Source organism: Chiloscyllium punctatum, chromosome 16 (assembly GCF_047496795.1).
Source record: "Chiloscyllium punctatum isolate Juve2018m chromosome 16, sChiPun1.3, whole genome shotgun sequence".
Classification (NCBI taxonomy): Eukaryota; Metazoa; Chordata; class Chondrichthyes; order Orectolobiformes; family Hemiscylliidae; genus Chiloscyllium; species Chiloscyllium punctatum.
The window spans coordinates 33,015,807-33,034,351 of NC_092754.1; the positions used below are offsets into that span (position 1 = coordinate 33,015,807).

The 18,545-nt window shown below is 44.5% G+C and overlaps 1 protein-coding gene across 3 annotated transcripts in view; it reads left to right on the top strand.

Moving 5' to 3' along the window:
* Positions 1-18,545, top strand: part of p3h1 (prolyl 3-hydroxylase 1) — a 40,705-nt gene continuing 22,160 nt past the window's right edge. For 2 of the 3 annotated variants that reach the window (XR_011962711.1, XM_072586700.1), the window contains exons 1-8: positions 6-609; positions 7,201-7,353; positions 7,553-7,742; positions 9,119-9,250; positions 9,881-10,020; positions 11,885-11,974; positions 12,084-12,136; positions 16,701-16,822. Coding sequence is in view for 2 of the 3 variants with exons in the window: in XM_072586700.1 (XP_072442801.1) it covers positions 169-609; positions 7,201-7,353; positions 7,553-7,742; positions 9,119-9,250; positions 9,881-10,020; positions 11,885-11,974; positions 12,084-12,136; positions 16,701-16,822 (1,321 nt within the window). In the remaining variant the exon portion in view is untranslated. Of the gene's footprint in view, positions 610-7,200; positions 7,354-7,552; positions 7,743-9,118; positions 9,251-9,880; positions 10,021-11,884; positions 11,975-12,083; positions 12,137-16,700; positions 16,823-18,545 lie in introns of all 3 variants that reach the window. The other variant, XM_072586701.1, reaches the window with a different exon arrangement.

Genomic DNA, 18,545 nt, shown 5'->3' on the forward strand with positions numbered 1-18,545 from the left:
TACAGGGAGGAGACAGGCCTAGGCTCCACCTTCAGGGAGGAAGCTCTTTCTCCAGTTCAAATTTCATCTGAAACTGTGTTCCTCGCCAGGCTGCGGTGCCTGTGTCTCTCCCTCTCTCCCTCTTTCTGTCTCTCTCCCTCCCCCCTTGCTGTCTCTGTCTCTCCAGACATGGCCCTCTGGCTCTCTTGGTCCATCTCCCTCCTCCTGGCTGCCGGGAGCTGGGCCCAAGAACAGGAGCAAGGCCGGGCACCACTGGAACCATACGACCGCCTGTTCAGCGCTGCAGTGGAGGCCTACTACCGCAATGACTGGCAAGGGGTCATCATCAACATGGAGAGGGCCCTGCAGAACCAAGTAAAACTGCGATTGATTAAGATCCATTGCTGGACCCTCTGCAACAACAACACGAGATTTGCCATCTCCAGCAGTGAGCAGAACTTCTTCTTCGACACTAACTTCTTCAACACGGTGCTGAAGAAGGCCGACTGCCTGAAGCAGTGTGAGGAAGAGAAGCTGGGGCCTTACTCCATGCATCAGATCTCCGAGGAGATGCTACTTGAGTTCCAGAAGAGGAACCCCTACAATTACCTGCAAATGGCATATTTCAAGGTAATGTTAACCTGCATTGTCCAAGATGCTTTCAAACGCGTCTATGTCTTGCTGTCTGGCATTGGTACCGGTTCATACAGCCAGTTTTCAATAATCAGTCATCTTGATCTCTCTTACTGTAATGAATCCACCTCTTTGTTTCTAAAATCCCACAGCAATATCAACAACTCACACCTTGCTTCTTCCTGCAATTTTTGGGAGGAGATTACCACATTCCTGTCCTCGATAGTGAGAGCTGCTGCTGTTGGGGTGACATCTCTGCATTTCTGTGTACCAATGCAGCAAGGTCTCTTCCAACAGTACAGACATTTTAAAAGAGATCTTGCTGCATTAGTACAGAGAAATGCAGGTTCCATCTTCATGATCAAAGCTACCAACTCCTCCAGCTATTAAAATACCTTCTGGAGTTGAGCTGGAATGTGTCACAGTAGGGAATGCTTTCAGCTACCCTGCCTGGCAGATATAGGAAATGACACATGGGCCAAAGGATGTTATTTATTTTATCCCGGTTCAACAATGGTCTCTCAGCTCTGAATGCTAGTCGAGAGAAAGTTCAAATGCTCTGTTTTCTTATTTCCACTCTGCAGATTGTACAAACTGTTCTCCGCCCTGTGGCATCCCATAGTATTAGGTCAGATTTGATACAAATGTCTGAGCTGCCACTGAGCTTTGGCTGGGGTGTGTTGTGGACAGTAACACCCTATTCTTTTCCCACTTGCTTGGTTTAGTGTTGAATGGGGTACATTATGTTGCTTGCCCCAGCTTACTGTCTGCTAGTGATATGTTGAGTCTGTTTTAATCATGCCTTGCAGCTGGGCCTCTCTCCCACCCGTCCCTCCCTCCCCCAGCCAAGCCCACTATTAGCCTGAGTGCCACGTAGAAGCCGGCTCTTAGTTGTAACTCTGTCTTACTGCCTGTAGCTTCCCTTCCACAGTTTGTAAGGACATCGTAAAATCTCACCAACTCTGTGTCTGAAAAGAAATTTTTAAAATAAATCAACTTCTATCTCCCACTGGCCAGCTGGTTGCTGCAAATTCCTTCAGCCTCCTTATCCTGCCTAATGCATCGTTTTCCCTCACATCATTTTACACGGTGCTCAGATTCTTCAACAACTCCATCCATACTTCTCCCAGCTTTGGAAAATCGTGCCCTAACATTGAAAACTCCCGCAGGGTGGTGTTGCATGACCTGGAATTTTGAAGAGTAAAGGGCTGTTTTGATCAAAACTTTCAAGGGCAGATTGAAATAAACGTTTTTTTACACTTTTGGGGAATCTGAATCGGGACCGTTGCGCAGTAGAGTTAAACCTTTAGAAGTGACACTAGGAAACATATCTAAAAACAAAAGCTGGTAGATGTTTGAAATTTGCTTTCACAAATGATTTGATTTATTTCCACACGTGCCTAAGTACAGTGAAAAGTTGGGTTTTGCTTGCAGTACAGGTAGATCATAGGGTGTTTGGACAGAGTGAGGCACACAGGGTCATGGCTGCACAGGAGGTGCATGAAAGCAAGATCAACATCAATGTGAAGTCAATTGTTAAATTTGTATCTGAAATTGGATAGATTTTTGTTATCATGAAATATTATAGTTTATGAGGTAAAGGTATAGAATGGTATATGGAGTAGGTCACAGGTCTGTCACAGGAGACAGTGAGGACTGCAGACGCTGGAGATCAGAGTTGAGAGTGTGGTGCTGGAAAAGCACAGCAGGTCAAGCAGTATCTGAGGAGCCGGAAAATCGACATTTCGGGCCGGAGCCCTTCATCAGGTCAGCCACAGACTAATTGAATGACTGAACAGGCTTGAGAGGCGAAAAACAATCCTGTTCCTGTGCTCCTACCAGATTGTCTTTAAGAATGAGGTTGATTGAGGGTGGTTATTAACCAGGGCAGTGGGAGCACTTCCCTAACCATCTCCAAAGTTGTACCTTGGGACACCTTCCAACATTCCAAAAGAGCAGCCAGGTTTATGCAAAAGGACCTCCGACACCACAGCACTCTGACTGAACCAGACTGTCAGCCTGAATTCATGTTGAAGTCTGCGAATGAGAGACTTGACCCCACAACCCTCTGATGAGCTTCCACTTTAGCCCCAGTTGACATCCACCTTCAATCGTAGGAGCAAATTACTGAAAACAAAACCTGCTGGAAACCACAACAGGTCCGGCAGCATTTGTGGAGAGGTAGTTTGCTAACTCTTCATCAGAGCTCTGTTAGCTTGCTCTCTCTCCATGATGCTGCCTGACCCGCTGTGATTTCCAGCATTTTTTGTTTTCAGTCACTTTCAATTGTAGCCATTGCACTTATTTAATTTTCTCCCCTACAATTCCAAAGCTGCAAGTTTCTTACAACACATCCCTGGGTCTTTGGTTGGCTTCTTAAACATTGAAAAATCTCAGCAATACATGCAAAAAAGATATGTATATAGATATCCCCTATCACTTGAAGCCTACTTAATAAGTAAAACTATCCTTGATGGCTGAGTTACTGATTGCAACGTTCCGAGGTCCATGGTTCATGCAGAGCATCAAGGTTTCCCTGTTGACCTCAGTACCTTCAGATTCCTGTTGCCAGCTGGAAGGACCTTTCTGTGTGGGCTCCATTATGATGTTCCCTGTGAGTGAGTAGTAGACTGGTTTAGGAACTTCAGTGAAGGATGTGAGTTAGGACAGCAACCTGAGGGAGAGTTAACCTGAACTCGAAGAGGGCTGAAAAGAGCAGGAGGAGAGTAAAGAACAGCCAAGCTCTGTACTTGAGTGGGACAGAAGAGATTTGTGATGGTGGCCATTTGCAATATAAACCGAATGAGAACAGGGCCCAGCAGAGGAGGTTGGAACTAACTAACAGATGTTAAGGTGAAGGAGAGTGGTAAGCCAGGGCTGGGGAAAGGTCAGACAGGTTTTGTGTCTGCCTTTGTTGGCAGGCCCTTCAAGGTCACATGCTTTACTGCAACCTTCAGTCTTGACAAACGTTAAGACACACAACTGGACTGATTGTAATGAAGTCGGCCAGGTGGACCTCATAGAGTATGAGTTCCCTGATTAAGGCTGTTAATCTGGTCCAATCAGGGAGCCCTGGCTGACAGACATAAACAGGAGTATCAGGAGTTCTGTTTGCTCTGAGAGCTGACTCTGAGGGAGCTGGATCAGCGTTAAGGACTCTCCATGTGTAAATAAAGAGTGATGTGGTGAAGGGATACCAGCCGCTGTGGAATTATTTCAGTATCCACCAGAAGAAACACGTCTGTTATTGGCCATACGTTCTTCAGGTGCCACGGTAGATGTCAGAATGAGAGCCTCCTGGACTTGCGTTTGCCTGAGCCCACAGCTAGGCAGCCTGGCACAGCCACACTGGGCACTGCCTGCCGCAGCCATTCCGCAGGACCCTCCCTGAAGAACTTCTCTTGTTCTGCCACCACAACGTAAACATTTCATCTTAGAAGTGACCAGACAGAAAGCATTGGAAAGAAATGAAACAACAGCAATACTCTGCCTTCCTGTACTGTCCCAAAATCATTCCTTGTGCTAACAAACAGACACAATATGCGACTGAGTCACATAAAGAGACATTAGGACAGAAGATTTGTAGCATGATACAGCAGTGCTCTCAACTGGCAGTAAAGATTCCAGCTCAGGACAGAGAGGGTGGATGGCCAGTTTTGATTTAACTATTTCATGCAAATAGTGTGTGACTGAGTGAAATTGATTACTCAGGAAGATCCCAACAAGTCAGGCTTCTTGGAACCAAAGCACAGTTAAGGAGATGCGTATTAAGGAGTGTCTTAAAGGAAGACAGGGTTAGAGAGAGAAACATAATTAAGAATTGGTTGGGATCTAGGCAGCTGAAGATACCAATGGTAGTCCAAAGATAATCACAAATGTGCAAGAGGCAAGAACTAGAGGAGCATAGAGACCCCCTGAAGGAGGTAACCGAGAAAGTATTTGTGAAAGTTAAGTAATGAATTGCTCCCTAATCTGCTGACCAAATATATCTAATCTCCTATTCTTCATGGTAATGATCTGTAGTTTCTATTAGAGCTGTACAGGAGACTCTGAAAGCATGGGATTTGATGCTAGTTCAGAATGGTCAATGGAACATATCAGGTTGGAAACATTATATTTGGTGCGTAACCTGGTGGGTTCACTGCTCTCTTATAGCAATGTCATTTCAGTTACAAGACATATATGCTATGGTTACTAATTAAAACATTGCCAGAAGCCTGAATTGTCAGAACCTTCCTGAGCAATCAATTTCACGCAGTTGCACACCATTTGCAGAAAATAGTTAGCTCAAAACCTAACCTACCATTCACTGTCTGACCTGAGCTAGAGTCTTTGCTGCCAGTTATAGAGCATAACTACATCAGCATGTCATGCTTCAAGTGGCCCCAACTAACACGGATCCGAGACCTTAATACCATCTGTTACAATATGGCAATGATATAGGAAGATAAGTAATAGGAGCAGGAGTAGGCCATCTGGCCCTTCGAGCCTGCTCCACCATTCAGTAAGATCATGGCTCAGGTCCATTTATCCACCAACTCACCATAACCTTATTTTCTTTACTGCTCAAAAATCTATCTTTGCCCTAAAAACATTCAATGATGTACCCTCAACTGCTTCCCTGGGCAGGGAATTCACAACCCTTTGGGTGAAGACGTTCCTCCTCACCTCAGTCCCAAATCTGCTCTGCCTCATTTTGAGGCAATGCCCTGGTTCTAGTTTCACCCACCAGTGGAAACAACCTCCTAGCTTCCATCTTATCTTTTCCCTTCATGATTTTATATGTTTCTATAAGAACCCCCCCCCCCGCCACTGTTCTTCTAAATTCCAAGATGTACAATTAAAGTCTACTCAGTCTCTTCTCATAGGCCAACCCTCTCAAATCGAGAATCAACCCAGGGAACCTCCTCTGCAGCCCCTGCACTACATCCTTTCTCAAGTAAGGAGACCAACGTTGTACATGGACATCATGAGCATATCTCTGAAAGGTTCACTGTACACAAGCTGTGGGATGTAACACGTCAGACTTTGCTGCAGGTCAGGCTATGGATCAACAGGAACCTTCAGCCTAAATGCAGTATAAATCTTCTCAGAAGTCAGCACATGATTCCAGGCTGGTGTACACTGCACTGTAACTGGTTTGAGTTCTGCAAACAATTCAAGTCAAGCATGAACATGTTGAGTACAAACCTTTGGTCACTTTTTAGAATGAAGTTTAAATTGCCAAATTTTCACTGGGAATAAGTAAGAATTAGACCATCATCATCTCGATCCTGAAGTCCCAATGCCTAAATTCTCTCTGCCTCTTTACTGCCCTATTCACATTTAGAAGGTTTCTTGAATCCCACATTTTTAACCAATCCTTCAGACATCGACTCACCGACTTGGGAGCTTGCCTTTGTTCGTTGGACCAGAGTTCTTCTCAACTATATACATTCTATGATGTGTGCTCTGTTATATTTTGATATTCAAGCTGCTATCAAATGGCAAATTGCAGTTCTTTCTTGAGGAACTGAATGAATCTAAAGCACCTTGAAAATATTGCTTGAAGCATGAGACTGATTTGCATGTTTGAAATTCCTGTTGTCTTTCTTTTTCCTCCTTCTGATATCACAGGTTCGCTTGCTGGAACCACCTCCCTGCCTCTGGGTGATTCCAAATAGCCAGTATTCATTTGTTTACCTCGGCACTGAGGGTTGCCACGGGGAGTGTGTGAGCAGAGTTCGATCCTGAGGTTGCCCCATATGGGAAAACCTTTGTGGCCCATTTTACTTTCCCAAACCAGGAATGTTTAATCCACTCGGAGAGCTCCTTCTATTGCCTCTGTTAGGAAGTAGCTCACTCTGCAGCGTAGAGTCATTGAATCATAAGAGTCACACTGCATGAAAACAGAATCTTCGGTCGAACTGGTCGACACCAACCATGGTCACAAACTAAACCAGGCCCACCTGCCTGCGCTTGGCCCATATACCTTGAAACCTTTTCTAGTCATGTACTTATCCAAATGTCTGTGAAACATTGTACTTGCATCCACCACTTTCTCTGACTGTTCATTCCATGCACGAACCACTCTCTGTGTAAAAAAAGATTCCCCCATGTCCTTTTTAAATCTTTCTCAGCATTTATTGCCATCCCTAAATACTCAGACAGCAACTGAATCAGCTTACATTGCTGTGGGTCTGGAGTCACATGTGGTCCAGACCGGGTAAGAATGGCAGATTTCCTTCCCGAAAAGGACATTAGTGAATCTGATGAGATTTTACAATATTGATTGCTAACTTTCTTTTCAATACGAATTTTTAAAAATTGACTTCAAATTTCGCCATCAGTTATAGTGGGATTCTAACCCATGTCCCCAGAACATTAGCCTGGATTACCGTGGCATCACTGCCACCCATGTAGTGCTTGATTTCTGAGCTCAGTAAACCAGGCAGGGAGTTCACAGCAGAACATTTCTGACTGTGAATCAAACATTGAACATATTTATCAGATTGCCTTCCGCTGAAAAACCTCTCCCTTTATGACTTGCTGCGTACTCTTTTCTGTGATGCCCTGATGATGGTGTGTAAAACGTGTTTTGTGTTACAGATTAAGAAATTGGATAAGGCAGTGGCTGCAGCTTACACCTTCTACGTAGTGAACCCTGAACACATGGAGATGAGGCAGAATTTGGAGTATTACAGGCTGATGGCCGGTGTGAAAGATTCCGACTTCAGGGACTTGGAAGCCAAGCCCCACATGGTAAAGACCTGCTACTGATCCAACATTACAACTGGCATTCTCACTTTCAAAATTGGTGCTTTGAACTCTATGCCCGCACATGCACTGCACAGCCAGAGATCGCTCTTGTGTACAGAAACTCAAAGGCAGGTGTACATTGTGCGTGCTTTAGCTTCTATTGATATTCTGTTGGTCCCAGTTTTATTGTATTTTTTTTCAGGAAGCTTTCCGTACGGGAGTCCGATATTACTCAGATGAGCAGTTTGAGTCAGCAATTGAGTTTTTGGAAAATGCTTTAGGGGAATATTTCAAGGTGGACATGGAGTGTCGTGCTCTCTGTGAGGGTCCATACAACTTTGACGGTTACAGTTATATGGAATATAATGCGGACCTGTTTCAGGCTATAACAGGTAACACTTACATTTCGTTCCCTCCAGGTGTTAATATTGTCTGGGAACCTTTCATCAGCAGTTCCAACGTCAGCTCATTTGGTAACAGTTGTACCCCTGAGACAGTGGGTTTAAGTCCCTCTCTGTAGATTTGAACATCTAATTCAGGTTAATGCCCCAAGGCAGTACAAACGGAGTGCTGCATTGTTGGAGGAGACTCCTTTCAGCTGAGTGGCTAAACTGAGGTCTTTGTCCGCCTTGGAGGAGGATTTAAAAGATCACATGACTGAAGAAGATTTCCTCCTCTCTCTACAAGATTCCTGATGAAGGGCTTTTGCCTGAAACGTCGATTTTGCTGCTCCTCGGATGCTGCCTGAACTGCTGTGCTCTTCCAGCACCACTAATCCAAAATCTGGTTTCCAGCATCTGCAGTCATTGTTTTTACCCTGTGTTTCAAGAGGAGTCCTACTGTTTTCCTGGGTGTCCTAGCCAATACGTATCCCTCAGCCAATGTGACTTATAACAAAAATCTCACCATTACCACATTGCTGGTTGTGGGAGCTTGCTGTGCACAATTGTGTCATGACTCCATATTTGTTTGCAATGGTGGGGCTCCACACAATGAAGTCCAAATTCTATTTCCCCTTTGGGATCCAGGTCACTGATATAATCATAGAATCCCTACAGTGTGGAAGCAGGCCATTTGGCTAATCAAATCCACACCACCCCCCTCCTAAACAACATCCCACTCAGACCCACCAACCTGTCAGTGTAACCCTACATTTCCCATGGCCAATCCACCTAACCTGCACATCTTTGGACTGTGGGAGGAAACTGCAGTACCCGGAGGAAGCTCACACAGACGTGGGGAGAATATGCACAGATAGTTGCCCAAGTGTGGGATTGAACCCAGGTCCCTGGTACTGTGAGGCAGCCATGCTAGCCACTGAGCCAATGTGCTGCTGTAAGTAATTGATTCTCAAACAAAGCCCTTTAAACTTAGTGCAGGGCACAGCTGAATCTGGGACTTCCTTGGTGTGTGTGGCTCAGTTCCAACTGTTCTAGTAGAGAGACCAAAATAATCACTTTGAAGGGTGCACGTGAAATAGACCATCCGAGGTGGTATGTACAATCCTCTTTTATTGACAGGGTGTAGCTAGGCTTTGGTAATGATAACTTATCTTTTACACATCCAGACATGACTCTGATATTGTCACTTACTACTCCTCCTTGAGATGTCAGTGTTGACATGGCATGTGACCGCAACTTCATGTACAGAAATGTACCAAATCTCTGCAAAGATTGTTGAATGTATCTGGAGCAAATGGATCAGAATTGGTGAGTTCCAGAGTGAAACGTACATCTTACTCACAATTGCTATCTGTTTTCATTTTCAGATCACTATATTCAGGTGCTCAACTGCAAACAGAACTGTGTGACAGAGCTGGCGAGTCGGCCTGATAGAGAAACACCCATTGATGACTTCCTGCCCACCCATTTTGACTACCTTCAATTTGCATATTACAACAGTGAGTGCCTAGTGTCCTTGGTAATGCAGCTTAAAGGGACAGTGTCACCTCACTAGATCCAGGGGAGGGAGGAGTTAGCTCTTGGAGGCAAGTTGGGTTCCAGAAAACTTTCACTCTCAAACGGTTGAAGTGTCACCAATCCTGATGTTGTGTGTAAATTAAATGCATCTGTCGTCAATGAAAATGCCATGTAACCAGAAGTAATGATTAAAAAAAAAACGCATGTAGATTTTATTAAATGTGCTTTGTGGATAGTTAGACATAGTTGATAAAGAAAAATATAGGTCTACAGCAAAAGGACAGTGCAGTGGGGCTAGTTGGATATCTGTTTGATTAGTACTGGCATGATGGACTGAATAGCCTGTTTCTGTGAATCAGCTATGATAGATTTGGATAATGTTTGCATTTACCAGCTTAAATTCATGACCCACTATTGAATAAGAGTTGTCGTAACTGTGTTTGGAAAGTTGGGAATGAAGGTGGCAAACATTTACTGTCCTATTCTGTTTTGCTGTTGAGATTAAAAAAATGGTTTACTGAGTTTAATTATCTTTCCCTTTTCCGTTTAAAACACTCATTCTCATTCTGGAAGCTGAGCTTTGAACAACTTTATTTCTATTCTGATTCCAGCTGAAGACTACTCCAAGGCTATCGAATGTGCCAAAACCTATTTGCTTTTCTATCCCAATGATGAAGTAATGAACCAGAACCTACAGTATTACCAGGCAGTACTGGGAGAAGAACAGGCCGCATCTCTCAATCACAGAGAGGTAGATCTGTTCCAAATACTGAGGCTCCAATATCTTGCTTAGATTAAATATTCTTTCAAGTAAAAAACAAAAGCCAGTGGCATTTATATAGTATCTTTTACAACCATAGGATTGAGAACTTTTAATCTCTCTCCCTCCCTAGTAGGGGCCTTTAAGAGAATTACAAACATCTTGGCCTGGCCATTTGGCCCAACTAGTCAATGCTGGTATCTCTCATCATGCCCATATTAATTTAGTTTCATGTGTCCATCTTGAGTCCCATTCCTTTATCCTCCTGTGTTCCGATGTATTTTAGGTGAGAGGTTCTAGGCAGATACCCTGTGGACATGGGAGAGATGTTGCCCGGTGTATGAGGTGGGTGGGGTAGCCCAAGTGAGCTGTGATAAAGATGATTGTGGTGTCATGTACGTTTTTCCCTCCCCAACCCGGTGTGGTGCTTCCTAGGCAGGGCATCAGGACCCCCAAAACAGACAGTGCTGGAAAGTGCTGATACGCACAAACCCAACGTAATGTTTTGAAAGCAAAAACAGAAATTGATGGAAAACCTCAGCAGGCCTGGCATAATCTCTGGAGAGAAATCAGAGTTAACATTTCAGCTCATAGAGTCATTGAGTTGTACAGCACGAAACAGACCCTTTGGTCCAACTCATCCATGCTGACCAGCTATCCTAAATTAATCTCGTCCCATTTGCCAGCATTTGGCCCATATCACTCTAAACCCTTCCTATTCATATACCCATCCAGATGCCTTTTAAATGCTGTTGTTGTACCAGCCTCCACCACTTCCTCTGGCAGCTCATTCCGTACACACACCACTTTACATTAAAATGTTGCTCTGCAGGTACTTTTTAAATCTTACCCCTCTCACCTTAAACCGATGCCCTCTAAATTTGGATTCTCCTATCCTGGGAAAGAAAAGCTTTGGCTATTCAACCTATCCATTCCCCTCACGATTTTATAAACCTCTATAAGGCCACTCCTCAGCCTCCAGTATCCCAGCCTATCCCTATAGCTCGAACTCTTCAACCTCAGCAGCGTCTTTGTAAATCTTTTCTGAACCCTTTCAAGTTTAACAACATGTTTCCTTTAGCAGGGAGACCAGAATTGAATGCAGAATTCCACAAGTGGCCTCACTAATGTCCTATGCAGCCGCAACATGACCTTCCAACTTCTATACTCAGTGCACTGACCAATAAAGGCAAGCATACCAACCCCTTCTTCACTATCCTATCTACATGTGATTCCATCTTCAAGGAACTGCGAATCTGCACCCCAAGGTCTCTTTGTTTGGCAATACTCTCCACCACCCTACCATTAAGTATATCAGTTCTGCCCTGGTTTGCCTTACCATAATGCTAACCTCACATTTATCTAAATTAAACTCCATCTACCACTCCTTGGCCTATATTGTCAACGTCCTGACATAACCTTCTTCACTGTTCATTACATCACCAATTTGGTGTCATCTGTAAAATTACTAATCATTTCTCCTCCGGACGAGAAACAGTAATTCTGATTTCTCTCCACAGATGCTGCCAGACGTGCTGAGTTTTTCTAGTAATTTCCGTTTCTGTCAGGGGTAAATGTAGGGTAGGGGAATGGGTCTGGGAGGGTTATGCTTTGGAGGGTCAATGTGGACTTGTTGGGCCCAACGACTTGTTTCCACACTGTAGGGATTCTATGATTCTATGAATGTTTCTGACTTCCAGCATCCACAGTTCTTTTGGCTTTTTATTTAGTAATGTTTTGGTTCTTTCAATTCTCTGCAACGGGTGCTTTTAAAGATGCCATCAAATTCCTGCAATGACCTCAAAGGTCCACTGTGTTTTAATCTGATCTGACAATTTCTGATCATTTCTGATAGAATATCCAGAGATACATCAACAACTCACTACTGGAGAAGGAGTTGCTGTACTTTGCCAATGAGATCTTTGGAGTCACCTTTATAGATCCAGTGAGTATCCAGTCTGCTGCCTTAGCATCATCTGGGAAAATAGCCGTAAGGATTTAATGTCACCTCACTCCAGTATTTCCAATAGTTCATTTCTTTCTCTCTATTTCAGGACAAGTGGACCCCTGAGGACGTGATGCCAGTTAAACTCAAAGAGAAGCAAAAGTAAGAGTCAAAGTCTCATCACAAGTCCAGTTGTAATTGGTGATTAAGGCCAGGTCAGAAACCCGAGTCGCTGTTTGGTCCTGTTCTGCTAAGTGATCCTCATCAATCAGACATCTTGCCCATTTCCCTCTGTTCAGAAACAGGATGCTTTCCCCTTGAGCTGTTATTCAGTAGCCTTCTCCTGGTAACTGGTGCCAGATGTGAGGGTAAGGGAGATTGGGGCAATGCTGGTGTTTGGTGCTGGGATACTTCACTTTCTTTGGTAAAGACAATTGAGGTAGTTCCTTATCTGACATTCAGTCTCTCTAACAGGATCCAATCTTTTAGAAGAAGGAAAATGGACAAAAATAGAACATAGAACATAGAACAGTACAGCACAGAACAGGCCCTTCAGCCCACGATGTTGTGCTGACCACTGATCCTCATGTATGCACCCTCAAATTTCTGTGACCATATGCATGTCCAGGAGTTTCTTAAATGTCCCCAATGACCCTGCCTCCACAACTGCTGCTGGCAACGCATTCCATGCTCTCACAACTCTCTGTGTAAAGAACCCGCCTCTGACATCCCCTCTATACTTTCCTCCAACCAGCTTAAAACTATGACCCCTCGTGTTAGTACTTCTGCCCCGGGAAATAGTCTCTGGCTATCGAACTCTATCTATGCCTCTCATTATCTTGTATACCTCAATTACGTCCCCTCTCCTCCAATGAAAAAAGTCCAAGCTCAGTCAACCTCTCTTCATAAGATAAGCCCTCCAGTCCAGGCAGCATCCTGGTAAACCTCCTCTGAACCCTCTGCAAAACATCCACATCTTTCTTATAATAGGGCGACCAGAACTGGACGCAGTATTCCAAATGCTGTCTAACCAAAGTTTTATAGAGCTGCAACAAAATCTCACGACTCTTAAACTCAATACCCCTGTTAATGAAAGCCAAAACACCATATGCTTTCTTAACAACCCTGTCCACTTGGGTGGCCATTTTAAGGGATCTTTGTACATGCACCCCAAGATCCCTCTGTTCCTCCACACTGCCAAGAATCCTATCCTTAATCCTGTACTCAGCTTTCAAACTCGACCTTCCAAAATGCATCACCTTGCATTTATCCAGGTTGAACTCCATCTGCCACCTCTCAGCCCATCTCTGCATCCTGTCAATATCCCACTGCAGCCTACAACAGCCCTCTAAACTGTCAGTGACACCTCCAACCTTTGTGTCATCTGCAAACTTGCTGACCCATCCTTCAATCCCCTCATCCAAGTCATTAATAAAAATTACAAACAATAGAGGCCCAAGGACAGAGCCCTGTGGAACACCACTCACCACAGACTTCCAGGCAGAATATTTTCCTTCTACTACCACTCGCTGTCTTCTGTTGGCCAGCCAATTCTGTATCCAGACAGCTATGTTCCCCTGAATCCCATTCTTCCTGACCTTGTGAATGAGCCTACAATGGGGAACCTTATCAAATGCCTTGCTGAAGTCCATATGCACCACATCCTTTGCTCGACCCTCACCAACTTTTCTAGTCACATCCTCAAAGAACTCGATAAGGTTTGTGAGGTATGACCTGCCCCTCACAAAACCATGTTGACTGCATTTAATCAAGCCATGCTCTTCCAGATGGTCATAAATCCTATCCCTCAGAATCCTTTCTAACATGTTGCAGACGACAGACGTGAGACTTACTGGTCAGTAATTACCGGGGATTTCCCTATTTCCTTTCTTGAAGAGAGGAATTACATTTGCCTCTCTCCAGTCCTCAGGTACGATTCCAGTGGAAAGTGAGGATGAAAAGATCTTCGCAAGTGGCGAAGCAATTGCATTTCTCGTTTCCCAAAGCAGCCAAGGACAAATCTGGTCCGGGCCTGGCGACTTGTCAATCTTAATGTTTGACAAAATTTTCAGCACATCAGCTTCCTCTATCTCGATCCATTTCAGCATGTACACCTGCTCTTCAAAGGTTTCATTCACTACAAAGTTTGTTTCTTTCGTAAAGACAGAGCAAAAAACTCATTTAGGGCTTCCCGTACCTCCTCAGATTCCACACACAAATTCCCTATGCTATCCCTGATCGGACCTACACTTCCTTTGACCATTCTCTTATCCCTCACATAAGTGTAAAATGCCTTAGTGTTCTCCCTAATCTGTTCTGCCAAGCCTTTCTCGTGCCCCCTCCTGGCTCTCCTCAGACCATTTTTAAGCTCCTTCCTTCCCTGCCTGTAATCCTGTAGAGCTGAGCTTGCCCCTAGCTTCCTTCACCTTATGTAAGCTACCTTTTTCCTTTTGATGAGAAGCTCCACCGCTCTCGTCATCCAAGGTTCCTTTATCTTACCACTTCTTGCCTCTCTCACAGGGACATATTTATTCATCACTTGCAACAACTGTTCCTTAAACAGTCTCCACATGTCTATAGTGCCTTTACCATGGAACAATTGCTCCCAATCCATGCTTCCTAACTCATGTCTAATCGCATCATAGTTTCCTCTCCCCCAATTAAGTTTGCCTAATTTTGCCTAATCCTCTCCTTCTCCATAGCTATGTAGAATGTGAGGCAGTTGTGGTCACTATCACCAAAATGCTCTCCCACTACAAGATCTGATACCTGCCCCGGCTCGTTTCCAAGCACTAAGTCTAGAATGGCCTCTCCTCTCATCGGCCTGTGAACGTACTGAGTTAGGAAACCCTCCTGAACACACCTTACAAAAACAGCTCCATTCAAATCATCTGCTCGAAGGAGGTTCCAACCAATATTGGCAAAGTTAAAGTCACCCATTACAACAACCCTACTACGTGCACACTTTTCCAAAATCTGCTGACCTATGCTTTCTTCCATCTCCCTGCTGTTATTGGGGGGCCTGTAGTAAACCCCTAAAGAGGTGACTGCTCCCTTGCTGTTCCTAATTTCCACCCATACTGACTTGGTAGGCAGATCTTCCTCGACAATGGAAGCTTCTGTAGCTGTGATACCCTCTCTGATTAGTAGTGCTACACCCCCTCCTCTTTCTCCCCCCTCCCTATTCTTTTTAAATGCTCTAAACCCTGGAACATCCAGCAACCATTCCTGCCCCTGAGAAACCCATGTCTCTGTTATGGCCACAACATCATAGCACCAGGTACTGATCCATGCTCTAAGTTCATCACTTTTATTCCTGATACCCCTTGCATTAAAGCAAACACACTTTAACTGATACCTTGATTCCTTGCCAGGAAAGTCCTTCCCACTAGCTGGTCTACCTCTTGCTATTGCTTCATCTGCATCAACTCTCACCTCTGGTATACAGCTCAGGTTCCCACCCCCCCACCATACTAGTTTAAACCCTCTTGAACTACTCGAGCAAACCTTCCACCCAGGACATTGGTCCCCTTCCAGTTCAGATGCAACCCGTCCTTCTTGTACAGGTCCCACCTTCCCCAGAAGGCATCCCAATTATCTACATATCTGAAGCCCTCCCTCCTACACCAGCTGCGCAGCCATGTATTAAGCTGCGCCCACTCCCTGTTCCTCGCCTCGCCATCTTGTGGCACCGGTAGTAAACTAGAGAACACTACTCTGTTCGTCCTGCTTTGCAGCTTCCATCCTAACTCCATAATAGTAGAGTAAAAATTATTGGAGAGAGTCCTTCTACACTGACCACAAAGAGAAGTAGGTTCCCTCCAATGTGGAGACAGGCCCTTCAGCCCAACAAGTCCACACCAACCCTGCAAAGAGTAACCCACCCAGACCCATTCCCCTACCCTATATTTACCCCTGAATAATGCATTTAGAACTATGGGCAATTTAGCACGGCCAATTCACCTGACCAGCACATCTTTGGATTGTGGGAGGAAACCAGAGCACCTGGAGGAAACCCACACAGGGAGAATGTGCAAACTCCACACAGACAGTCGCAGACAATCGAATCCGGGACAATCGAAACTGTGAGACAGCAGTGCTAACCACTGAGCCACCGTGCTGCCAAAGTAGAACAAAAAGCGACTAGAGAGCTTTGAATAGTTAAGGTTTGTCTGTCTAGAGGCCTGACCAGCCAACTGTTGCTTCCAGAATGGCCTAAAATGACAAACATCTGTATCTAATGTATTGTAATTCTGAGCAGCTTACCATCTGGGTAGTGGGATCTGTTGGGATCTGGTTCAGAGGCCGAAGTTACTCCAATGGTGCCACTGCCCTTGTCCTTTGCCCTGATTTCTTGGTCGCACACACAAAGGAAGGTCCTACTTTCAGGCCACAGAGCCTAAGGTGGGGTAGCTGGTACCATCTTGACAGATGGTAAGACTTTCCAGTACCTGGGCTACAAATTGGGGTTTAAAAAGCAGCCTGTTCTTCAGTCGTTCTCGGAAAATGTTACTGGATGGAGGTTTGGTCAGAAAAGTTCTCAGCCCAATAACAGTGTCCACAACTCAATCTCAAAAGATCAACTTTTCACCTTGAACATGGAAGCCAGAGTTACTGCAACATGAATCACTGTCTCCAGAAGGGGAAAGAGGGCAGTTCGAAGATCTTTGAAAAAAAGTGTTTTCTCGCAATTCTTTAGTTAAAAAAAATCCAACTTTGGAAACAGGGTGGAACGAGAGACTGCGGCTCGGATCAGCAAAGAAATTGGAAACCTGATGAAAGAGATTGAGCATCTAGTCGATGAGAAAACCAAGGAATCGTCTGAGATTGTGAAGATGGTGAGAGAAGGTAAGAGCACCATGTTGATCTGGCTTAGTGTCAAAGCATGGTCAGTGCTAGTAAGAATTGGGCCTTATCTGTCCAACTCCAGAGAGAGAAGATTCCTCTTGAGGACGGAATTGCCAGCATGCCCATTGCTCCTTACCTCGCTTCATTGTGGTGCTCTGCTAATTAAACTTTATGTCACATCAGAACCATTTCCAGAGACTTAGAGGGCTTGGAAGCAAACCCTTTGGTCCAACTCATCTATGCTGAACAGATATCCTAAATTAATCTAGTCCCATTTGCCAGCATTTAGCTCATATCCTTTCAAACCCTTCATATACTCATTCAGTTGCCTTTTAAATATTATAATTGTACCAAATAAAGGTTTCCTCTCCCAGCCTTCTGCTCCCCACCCCAACCTCCATTTCCCTTAAAAAGACCTGTTGCCTCCCTGTATTTCCTCTCTCAGGATCCTGATTGTGGTTAACACATAGATCCACAGATTCCAGAAACTATTTTTTTTAATTTACTCATGGGATGTGGATGGCCAGGATTTATTGCCAATCCCCAATTGCCAAAATGCAGTTAGAAGTCAATTACATTGCTGTAGATCTGGAGTCACATGTAGGCCAGACCAGGTAAAGACATCAGATTTCCTCCCTGAAAGGGCATTAGTGAACCAGATGGATTTTTGCACCAATTGGCAATGGATTCATGGTCATCATTAGACTCTAAATTCCAGATTTAAAAAAAAATGAATTCAAGTTCCACCCTGGAGGGATTTGAACCCAGTTTCCCACAATATGAGGCTTAGCTTCTGGATTAATAGTCTAGCAATAATACCACCTGGCTGTTACCTCCCTGCTCCAGCTCTCAGGCCTCCTCTCAAATGGTCCTTCTTCAAATGTGATACTAGAGAAGGGTCAGCAATGTAGGGGCTATTGGGGCACCACATCAAAATCTAGTTCTGTGGTCATATAGAGTTCATGTGGATGCACTCATCATCTGTGTTGCCTCTAATTATTTCTGCTGCTGTACAGACCTCTGAGCAATTGTAACTTCCAGCACAGAAGGTCAGTGTGCTTTGAATGCGTCTGCTTATCAAACAGCATGAACAGACCCTCTGAGCTATCATGCAGCTTAGAAAAAACATTGTTTGCGGTCTGGCCAAAGGGTGATTTTGTAGTCCTGTGCTTCCAACAATGAGCCATGATGCCAGGCTCATGGATCTGAGAATTGTCACTAAAATAGTACAGCAGTGTTGAGGTAAAAGGTCATTTGATAGCACAGAGCCTGAGGATTGGATTGGGCAGCATTTGCTAAATAATCCAGGGTGTGTTAGGAATTTTGCCGACAACCAATTTAAAATTGTCAGTTAGGCTTGCAGTGTGGGATTACTGTTTGAATAGAATCCACAGATGGGACCCTACCCAATGTGGACTGGAAGGGGATGTACACATATTGCTCCTGTTTCAACTCAACAAAGTAAGTGACAGCCATTCTCTGGTTCATTTCTCAGCGCAATGCTTTGAGCAATTTGCCTGGTTCAAAGTTTAAACAAACCTTTACAGTTAACTGTCAGCAATCATCTACCTGGTGCATTCTCTCTGGCAACACTTCTACCTCCATTTTATTAGAAATGTATCATGGGATACGGATTTCACTGGCTTGAACAATTCTTGCCCATCCCATGTTGCCCTTGAGAATAAGGTGGTGAGCTGCCTTCTCAAATGACTGTGGTATATTT